This window comes from Hyperolius riggenbachi, chromosome 4, assembly GCF_040937935.1.
Source record: "Hyperolius riggenbachi isolate aHypRig1 chromosome 4, aHypRig1.pri, whole genome shotgun sequence".
Lineage (NCBI taxonomy): Eukaryota > Metazoa > Chordata > Amphibia > Anura > Hyperoliidae > Hyperolius > Hyperolius riggenbachi.
In genome coordinates, this window is record NC_090649.1 from 317,318,777 (window position 1) to 317,329,477 (window position 10,701).

The window sequence follows — 10,701 nt, forward strand, 5'->3', positions numbered from 1 at the left end:
CGGTGGTGCCTAACCCTAAGACCCCCCTGGTGGTGCCTAACCCTAAATCCCCCCTGGTGGTGCCTAACCCTAAATCCCCCCTGGTGGTGCCTAACCCTAAATCCCCCCTGGTGGTGCCTAACCCTAAAACCCCCCTTAGTGATAGCTTTATTGTGTGGATAATGATGTTTTACAAATAGTGACTGTAAAAAATATATTACAATTTACTTACTGATCGCTTTATTATGTGAATAATAATGTTTTACAAACAGTAAGAAATAACATTTAAAATAACGTTTTAGTTAGATACTATAGTTATGTTTAGTATTTTTGTAAACGTTATCCATCACTGGCGCATTTTGTAAACTTAAATCATCACAAGCGCAGTTTGAAAACTTTAATAATCTCCGGGCGCCGTTTGAAAACATTAATAATCTCCAGACTCCTTTTTTTCCTGTTCGGCGCCCATCAAACGATGTTGATTATGGGATTGAATGGTGGTACCCTTTTTGTCCACTTGCCTCATGCGCCCAAATTTCTTGCTTCTCAGGTACATGACAGGATTTTGTTTTAAGGATTATTCAGCTCTCATACAAGTAAATCTTGCACCTTGTCACTACTACAGCCCAGCCTCCAGTAGCCCCATCCTGGAGGGGGTGTGACTGTGTCACTTCTCTTCTTCTTTTACTGCCCATTGAGAAGGAGGCAGGCATAATGATGTGAGTGGTGCAGGGATTCCTGGGGTATGGTGCAGGAGTATGAGGGAAGGAGAGGAATCAAGACATAGCTGCTTGGAACTGAAGTGGCTTAGAGAGGCATGTCTATCCAGCAGGAAGACAGAGACAGGTGTCTAATAAGCAGGGGGAGGACCACCAAGCGAGGGTGTGTGTGTTTTTATTCCTCCTTATGTCTCCCTTGTCCACCTTATATCCCCTTTGTGCCTCCTTTGTCACCCTGTGCCTCTTTTGTACCTCTTGTGCCTCCTATATCCAGCTATGCCTTGTGTCCCGCTAGGCCTCGTTCCCCGCTGTGTCTCTTTTGCCCCCATGCTTCCTTCACTCCTCCAGCCCTGTAGAGTAGGCGCAGCGGAAGCCACCACATCTCACCTTGTCCATAGGAGCCCATGTCAGTCAGCGACATCCTCTCTCTCTTCACTGTTCCCCCTAGTGCCGGCTTCTCCTGACTGCATCATTAGGCGATGTAAAAGAAGCCAGCATTAGGGGAACAGTGAAGGGATAGAACACATCCCTGATTGTCACAGACCCCCATGGACCAGGTGAGACACCTTGTGGCTTCAACAGCGCCTAGCGAGTAGAAGAGGTAGTCCCCGATTTTGTGACATCATCGCGGCTGATCAGCGGGCAAGTTGGGGACTACCTGTATTTTATTTACACAAATCATACCTGCTTTTTAGAAGACTTGTTTGGCTCTCTGAATTCAGCTGTTGCATTAAGGCTTCTTTTAAAGCAGGAAGCATTGATAATACTATGAAGAAAAAAAGACAGGATACAAAAACTGATCAGATATGGGTGTTAGGGAAGTGAATTGATAAATGTCACTCATCTACAGTATATAGTTACACAGAGTAAGTGCATTAGCACCAAACTGATCTCCCTGACTGCCATCCAATCAAATTCCAATCAGATGGATACAGCAAAACTTGAAAAATGTTGAAATATTTAAACAGAAAACTATTAAGTATCAACTGAAGCTCAAGTTTTGTACTGCTCAATGCACTCAGTGCATGCATTGTGGACATTGATCTCCCACTACTCCTGTCCCACCCTCCTCCAGCAGAGACATACTCCAACATGTATAGAGTACAGCAGTAATTAACACCTCCTGGCCCCCAAGTGGAGACATTAAAGGGACACTTAAGTCAAACAAACAAAAAAAATGAGTTTTACTCACCTAGGGCTTCCAATAGCCCTCTGCAGCTGTCCGGTGCCCTCAACGTCTCCCTCTGATCCTCCTGGCCCCGCCGGCAGCCACTTCCTGTTTCGGTGACAGGAGCTGACAGGCTGGGAATGCAAGTGATTCTTCGCGTTCCCAGACACATTAGCACCCTCTATGCTGCTATATGGTATATGATATATGCTATAGCAGCATAGATGGTGCTATTGTGGCCAGGAACGCGAAGAATTACTCGCGTCCCCAGCCTGTCAGCTCCTGTCACTGATACAGGAAGTGGCTGCCGGCAGGGCCAGGAGGATCGGAGGGAGACGGCGAGGGCACCGGACAGCTGCAGGGAGCTATTGGAAGCCCCATGTGAGTAAAACTCATTTTTTTTTTTGTTTGACTTAAGTGTCCCTTTAAAGCAAACCTAAAGTGAAAATAAACGTATGAGATAATGAATTGTATGTGTAGTACAGATACGAAATAGAACATAAGTAGCAAAGAAAACGGTCTCATATTGTTTTCCAGTACAGGAAAAGTTAAGAATCTTCAGTTGTTATCTATGCAAACAAGCTTCTCTGAGATCTTCGACCCAACTTGGCTCAAAGACAGTACTTGTTTTCTGAAGCACTTACATCCACCTGTCTCACACTTTTTCTTGGTTGTTTAATGTTTTACTGCAGGAAAGTTCAAAGGGTCATTAGCTCTGCTCTGTTTAATAGTTTAAAATTGAGTGAAGCAATGTTATTAAAACAAATCTATGTAGACCTCCTGGTCTCCAATTGCAGCCAGTGACTCCTTGTGGTCCCCAGGTGCAACACCCCCCTTGGTAATCACTGCAGACGGTATCTGTACCCCTACCCCCTTGGTAGTCATTGTGGCTAGTATCTGTTAGCCCCCACCTCCACTTGTAAAAACAAAACAGAGGACACCAAGAGCCCAATAGTGCATTATTGTCTGGTAAGCTCAATATATAATGTAATGTCAAAGGTACTTATACTCACAAAGGTGGGTTACCATCAGGTAACCACTTGACAGGCAGGTGGGGAGTATTAGTACCTGACCCCACTCAGGTATAAAAGTCGCTCTCTGTAGATAGGAAAATGGGGAAAGAACCCCTTCACCAGGGGTGGACTTAATCGTGCTGTAATATGTACGAAGAGAGGCGCCAAGCAGAGTAAAACAATGTTCTAAAAATGATAAATAGAGGGAAGTCGAGGTGGACTTACCTCCCTCTGGTAGTGGACATTTACTCAAATGCAGAGTAAAAATATACAATTTATTCACAGCTCCATAAAATTGCAACGCATTTCGCGGTCAACAGTCTCGCTTCATCAGGCAGTACAGGAGCATATAAAACTGGTTCTGGTCCATAAAGCGTGTGAGCGCTTATACTCCGTGTGGCTAGTATCTATCCCCTTCCTTAGTAATGGAGTGTGGCTAGTATCCCCTCCCCCGCCTTTAGTAATCAATTGTGGCCAGTACTGAAAGAGGAACACAGGCAAATTCTAAGTAGGACTGTTTTTATGTGCACTAAACAATTTTACTGATACTAGTGCTGAGGGAGCACTGTCTCTTAACCCATTAGCACCAGATGCGTTGCTATAGTAAAGCACATCACCACATCAAGATACGCATTAACTTGGTAATGTGTGTCATACTACTGGCTTAGGAGGCAGTTTCTCCCCGGTGTTAGTATTGGTAAAATCAACATGTGCTGTCTGGACACAGCAACTTTACCGCTGTTTAGTGCATCAGGGCCTATATGTACCCATGTTCATCATATCATGCAGCAATCATTTCAGTTCAACTTTAAAGGGTACGTGTAGTACCAATCCTACTTTAAAACTTGTCTGTGTTCCTTTCTTTTTTTTTTTATCTATTTTTGGTTTTCATTGCTATGGTTAATAAACCAGTGCTTTAGCTGTGCAAACAGAAAGTCTAACAGCAGTGTCAGCTTCCCTGAGAAATCCAAAACACTTGTATCTGGCCGTACAAAGAATCCTAATAACAATAAAGTTGGGAAAAGTTCAAATGGTCATTATTTCTCTGCGTAAGAGCTGAATGAACCAGATGGTCTATCACACTGACATGGCTGCTGTTTACACTTCAGATTCAGAATTGAAACTGTACCTGAGATTAAATAAATATAAACTTACTTGCATGTGGCTTCCTCCAGCCCCCTGTAGTCTTGCTGTACTCCCAGGCTGATCCATTCCTCTGCTGTCTGAGCTGGTAAGGTACCCGACTGGGCCAGTTTCACTCCTCTGCGCATGCGTGGACCTGGCCGCGTTTCCATGGTCGGGAGCATTCTGTACCTGTGCAATTACAAGTCTTAACTAACTTTGCAGGTTCAGATCCCTCCTGACTACTGGAGCGTGACCAAGGACACCCGTGGCCAAGGCATGCATGCGCACTAGTCCTTCGACTACCGGGGTGGTCAGTGGAGGAACGTAGGGGCCCAGGAGTGCGGCGAGAAAGCACATGGCCTACAGTGGGCTGGAGGAAGCCCCAGGTAAATATAAATAGTTATGTACTGTAAATGCTTATGGTTATCTTACCTAAGATTTAAATTGAAAAAAGGTATATGAGACTCCAGGAAATTTCCTATCATTTACCATTACAACTTCAAATAGAACTAATACTGTACCTCAGAAACTTATTTTCAGTTCAGCTTCAACTAAAAACACCCTCATTTGTCTCTGTAAGTCTTGCTGTCCATTTGAATACAATTACCTGTCATGTTGCATGTTCTTTGGTTGCTTTCAAAATGATACTGCCTCCGTGCTTGCGCTATGTACTCGGCAGCTTCTTTCTCCTGGATTTCTCGGATCTTCTTCTCTGCATACTTCCCCAGGACATAGACACCTGAGTAAAGTAAGTCAAAATGTAAAAATGTTGTAATTGCTGTCATGTGCAATCTTTTTGGACTCGGAGTTAAGCCCCCTTCCCCAGCAACTGCACTGCCATCACCAGAACGAAGGCGAGATTTTAAAAACATCATACGCTTTCTGTAATTACAATTATTATTATTATTGGTATTAACTTTTAAATGACATAGGGGCGGATTTAAAAGGAAGAAATACTACACTGTTATACATTTATCGTTACATTATCCCTATTTTTTTCTTTCACCAGCTATTTATAAAGGAACACATCCATCTCTGAACACATGCTCGCGTCTCAGCAAATAGGGCCCTGACCAGCTGCCTCAGCTGAAGACCATGTTGTGTGTGACATATAACATAAGGGCATATGCAATTCAAGGTAATAAGAATCCTGTGAGCTTCTTATCACCTGACATCACTCAGGATTTACAGGCAATTAAATTGCCAGCTTCACCTGAGCAATGTCTGAGCATAAAGTACATAAGTCTAATAGCCTGAGTGATGCTCCTGCCTACTGGGTTATGGGGAGCGAGGTTATGTGCTATCCTTCCACACCACGGCACTGCTGCCTCGCTCCCCTAGGAAATGTACAGCTGCACCTGTGTAGTAAGCCGAAGTAGCTCCTGCAGGAACGGCTCCATGCAACTGTGCAGGCACGGCTGCACTCATGCATGAAGAAGAGCGTGGTCACAATCTTGAGGAAAGCCTCCGGCAGTTTATTAACCCGAGGCCTCAGGTTCACTTTAAGTTTAGTTTTAGTTCAGGTTTTCTTTCAACCTCTTAAATCTCTAAATTCATTTTTGACAACACAAATACCTTAAAGCGGATCTGAACTCAGAACTTCCTCTCTGTTCTGAAAGATACGCAACAGCATAATAACCTTTAAAGAAAACATTTGTTTGTTACAGCTGATACAAATCCTGCAATAAATCTGCAGTCTGACTTCTTCCTGCTTTCATGGAAACAGACGTAGTGTTAACATCCTGTGTTTACATATTACCTCTCTGCCACAGCTGGTAGCTGACGAAGCGGAGAGATCAAATTACAACTTGTGCATAGTCACAGATGAGGGTGAATTAGACGGGCTAAACTCTCTAAATACATACAGGGTGCATTTCTGTCCTGTGCAAGAGTTCAGGCCCACTTTAACCTAATAATGTCCTTTTTAAAGATGTCATCTGATAACCTAATCCACTTATATTTGCACAGCTCCCAACAGTCCCGATTTGGGCGGGACAATCTAAATTCAACCTCAAGTCCTGTTTCCTGCCTCCTCCCTATAATATACCGGTTTCCTCCTCCCTACCTGGCATTCTCCCTCCCCCTCCTCACAGACTGCAGTACTGTGCAGCTAATTGTATGGGGAGTAAGTGCCCTTCCACTGTCTTGCTTCTGATTATGCACCAGCCCACATCTTCCTCCTGCTCTTGGCCCCCACCCTAGCTCTGCCTGGTTGGTCTGTGTCCTGCACAAGGTAAGCACAACCACCTGTGTATAAGCAGGAGAGGAGTAAGCTGCCCGTAGCCACTCTCTGTGCAGCATGTATCTCCCTGGTGCTGACAAGTGCACTGCCACATGCTTTTTGACAGCCAGTCACAGGCAGCACATCTCTACACTGTTCAGCACTAAAGAGATACAGACATCCGTGGCTACAGACAGCTCTGCTCCTCTCCTGTCAACCAACCACAGACACAGAAGAGAGTGTTTCTGATGGACATGTGTTGGGGGAGGAGGAAAGGAAGGAAAATTTGTTGAAATACAAAGGCCAGGGCAGGTTGTCACCGGAGGTGGTCCAATCGGCCAGTGATTGGCCTATCAAAATTGCATGTGTGTATGCAGCCTAAAGGTTGCCATACACTGGACGATATGGTCAGCAGATAGATCTCTCTCCGACCAGAGAGAGGATCTATCTGCTCCACTGCCTCCACACAGATTTTCAATTGATTTCAGCATGAAATCTTTAAAAATCTGTGTGCTTGCCAGGGTCCCAGCCTGCCTGAGGTTCTCACCTGTCCGCCGCATCTGCAAGGTCTCTGCCAGCTGCTCCTCTTCACTTCCTGTCCCTGGGCGCCTGTGTAGTGTAATGGGGAGCAGACACTAGGGGCACTGTGACCACTAGAAGCCCCTTGTGCCTATCTCCGCATTACGTTACACAGGTACCAGAGGACAGAAGTAAAGAAGGTGCTGGGGACCAGCAGAGACTGGGACGAGCGGCAGATAGGTGAGAATACCTTCTCATCAGTTGCCAAATCGAATGCCACAAGCAACAGGCTCCTGATCCACTGCTGATCGACCAAAATTTTCCGCCCAGACCGATCGGTTCAGTCGGTAAATTGAGCAGGCCAAATTCTGCACTGATTTCACACCGATTTGATCAGAGAAATCGAATCGGAAGTATATTGACGGAAGAAATCGATGTGTATGGCCTACTTAATTGTATACGTTCGATTTGGCATAGACTTAAACGTGTTTGGTCAGCATTATATCAGACTGGACCAGTGATTGCTGGTCCAATCTGATATAATGCTGTGCTGCTGCAGATCCAGTGCTGCTGCAGATCAATTCTTCTTCTAGCTTAGTAGTACAGTCAGTCAAGTAAGATTTATAAGTAAAGCTTAATGACTGTTCCATCCATATGCTCAATTCAAGTTCCCTATAAAAGAGATAAGAAATTACCTCCAGCCAATGCACCAAGGACGAGGAACTTCTTCTTGTGGCGCTTCAAGAAGTTCCAAACCGACAGCATGGCAACACTAAACAAGGACCTAGAAATGATAGAGAAGGGAGGAAATGGGATAAGTCTGCTGGCAAAAAGTGTGTCTGGCATACCACCACTATATATTCTTTATATTTGTGCAAATAGGTATATCCATAAAACATTACATTCAGGTCTACTGAGAGCATTAATATACTTCTAAAGAAAGGAATGCATTACTATTGTTCTGTAAATACAAAACATAATCCCTAAAATGTGTTATAATTAACCTATTCAATGCATGCCATTTACGTAATCAACCATTCAAAATCAGTGCAACAGTGGTTATGAGACAAGATCATGACACAAATCTTGTATGATATTAACTGCACCACAACTAGTTTTGTACTGTAGAAAAAAAGTCATGAAGTCAACTGCATACACATAAACTGCTGGACAATATATGTTGCTTTTGCTAAAGCTTTTTCAATGCCTCAGTCCATATATTAGAATGTCACCACCATTACCCCAAGTTCACCATACAGGCTGGTATTGCAAGTCAGGATGAGATGACCAGTGTGGAGCTCCGCTTTATGACTAATCCCAACCCACATGGGAAATGGCTCACTTGCAAAGCTCACTTGCAAAGCTCCAATGTCCGTGAGAAGACCAAGCAAGTAACTTATCTCCTCCTCCACCTTGGGAAGGTGGGAGCACTAAAGCCCAATCTACATGATACGATTCTTTGTGCGATTCGATTACGGTTCTATTTACGATACGAATAAATCCGACATGTCCGATCGGGATTCGATTCGCCATTGCAAAACCATGGCAAATCGAACTGAATCGAATCCCGATCGGACATGTCGGAATGTGTGGCTGTACCCTTGTCGCAAGATTGTCAGAAAAAACGTGAGGTGCCTTTACCCTTTTTCTGCCTGAACAGCCAAAGTGCACTTAAAGGGACACTTAAGTCAAACAAAAAAAAATGAGTTTTACTCACCTAGGGCTTCCAATAGCCCCCTGCAGCTGCCCGGTGCCCTCGCCGTCTCCCTCCGATCCTCCTGGCCCCGCCGGCAGCCACTTCATGTTTCGGTGACAGGAGCTGACAGGCTGGGAACGCAAGTGATTCTTCGCATTCCCAGACACATTAGCACCCTCTATGCTGCTATATGGTATATGATATATGCTATAGCAGCATAGATGGCGCTATTGTGGCCAGGAACGCGAACAATCACTCGCATCCCCAGCCTGTCGGCTCCTGTCGCCGAAACAGGAAGTGGCTGCCAGCGGGGCCAGGAGGATCGGAGGGAGACGGCGAGGGCACCGGACAGCTGCAGGGGGCTATTGGAAGCCCTAGGTGAGTAAAACTCATTTTTTTTTGTTTGACTTAAGTGTCCCTTTAAAGTGAAACTTAAGAGAAAAAAAAAAATGATGAGATAAACAATTGTATCCATCCCCCCTCTCTTCTAAAAAATGACTTTTAGATATGCCACAGTTTTATGTTATGTTTAAAAACTTAAAAAAAGCAGATTTATGGTTTTGTCTCAGCTCAATGAGCTAAGAGTCTATCCCAGTGTTCTAAAATATATGAACTATTTAATGTATTTAATTTTATCTGATCTATCCTGGCAGAGAACTGGGCTTCTGAGAGTTCAGTATTTTATGGTTGTAAATCCTTATCAGTAGTCTAACTGGGTAGTACATTTGAAATCGGCGCCGGTAGACTTGGGCGCAGGACACAGCCAGTATATGGCTGATCCTGCTTCTGCACAAGTCCGGGCCGATTTAATTACTATTCCCCCTCCAGGCCGCCATGGATAGTGGGGGAATGAAATAATTCGGCTTCCAGCGATTGCTGGAGGCCGAATTATTATGTTTTTAAGCAACCTCGGCTCCGTCTTCTGACGGAGCCGACGTTACTCACTGAGCGCTTCAATAGGAGTGATTTCTATTGAAGTCTATGGAGGCGCCGGCTGCGCCCAAATCTAGCAGCGCTGAAAAGCACTGCTCCGTAACTGGGTACCAACTGGAGAAAAACTGTCAGCTGAATATTAACTCTTTCAGGCATTTATATGGCACCAACATCTTCTGCAGCACTGTACAGAGTATATTGCCAGCTCAGATCATTGGCTGGCATGCTGATCGCTGGGGCCCGCTGCACAGAATGACAGGAGCTTGCTCTTGTGTGAGCTCCTGTCAAATCTCGTTCTTCACGAGATGATGCATATAGATATTGGGGAGGAATGAGAGAGCCGCTATCCTGCTGCAATTCTGCGTCAGGCGGTCGGGAAGCGCTTAAACACGCCTAAACAAGCTGCTATTTCAAATGATTATGTAATTCCAAAACTGCAAGCACAAGCAGAAATTTACATTTCACAAGACGTGCACATGGTCTGGAACAATGTCATTTGAACGACTTGTACACACCGGCCGACTGCACAATACGTGCCCAATAGTAAACTGAGTTGATCCGCCAATTAGATCGGGCAGAATACCCAATATCCGTCACTCGTTGTTGTTTAGCTATATTTTTAACACAATTGTCGTCCATTATAGCAAAATCTGTAGTTCATTTCAAATGATTTTTATTTAGCAGGTGTACAAGACTTTACAAACAGACCACACAGACAGGAGAAACACTTTACAAAACTAGATAAAAGGTCCACTCATTGAAAACTGTCCTCCTCCACTCTCCAAAGTCCGTCCTCATGCCAAACATGCGCGCCAGGCACAATGCACAAACGCAGGAGGACACTGCGACAGGGACTTTATCATATAGGATTCCCAGATGGCCATGGTGATCCAAAACCACTAGAAAAGTATAAGTGGCTAATTGCCTCATACAATAAGGTATATTTATATTTAGTGATTATTTACAGCCTGTCTGATTGATTAGCCAATTTTATCACATGTAGTATGAGAGTTTACCTACATAAAAATCTGTTCATAGTATTCAAAATCTTTTTACCCTCATACTACATGGGCGTGCTAAAATCGGCCAGTGATTGGCCAATGAAAATTGAATGTATGAGACTTTACTACTGAGGGTTGGCAACATACAAACACGCATAGCAGACTGTGGCTGTGTGAGGCTGCAGCAGTCTGCACACAGGGAACACTGATGGTGGTGGGCGTGTTGCATCGAGCAGAGCCCGGCTGACACGAAGAGTCAGTGATCAGCAGCACAAGGCTGTGCTCTATACCTACAGTGCGTACTACTCAGTGCCCCCGAACAAGTGT

At 44.6% G+C, this 10,701-nt stretch overlaps 1 protein-coding gene across 2 annotated transcripts in view; it reads right to left on the reverse strand.

Annotated features, from left to right (window-relative positions):
• PEX3 (peroxisomal biogenesis factor 3) overlaps positions 1 to 10,701 on the reverse strand; it is a 46,209-nt gene that overhangs the window by 35,175 nt on the left and 333 nt on the right. Inside the window, exons 1-4 of one of the 2 annotated variants that reach the window (XM_068231700.1) lie at positions 10,669 to 10,691; positions 7,440 to 7,528; positions 4,612 to 4,743; positions 1,383 to 1,464 (exon numbers count right to left, since the gene is read on the reverse strand). In XM_068231700.1, coding sequence (XP_068087801.1) covers positions 1,383 to 1,464; positions 4,612 to 4,743; positions 7,440 to 7,509 — 284 coding nt within the window. In that variant the 5' untranslated portion in view covers positions 7,510 to 7,528; positions 10,669 to 10,691. Of the gene's footprint in view, positions 1 to 1,382; positions 1,465 to 4,611; positions 4,744 to 7,439; positions 7,529 to 10,668; positions 10,692 to 10,701 lie in introns of those variants that run through there. The other variant, XM_068231699.1, reaches the window with a different exon arrangement.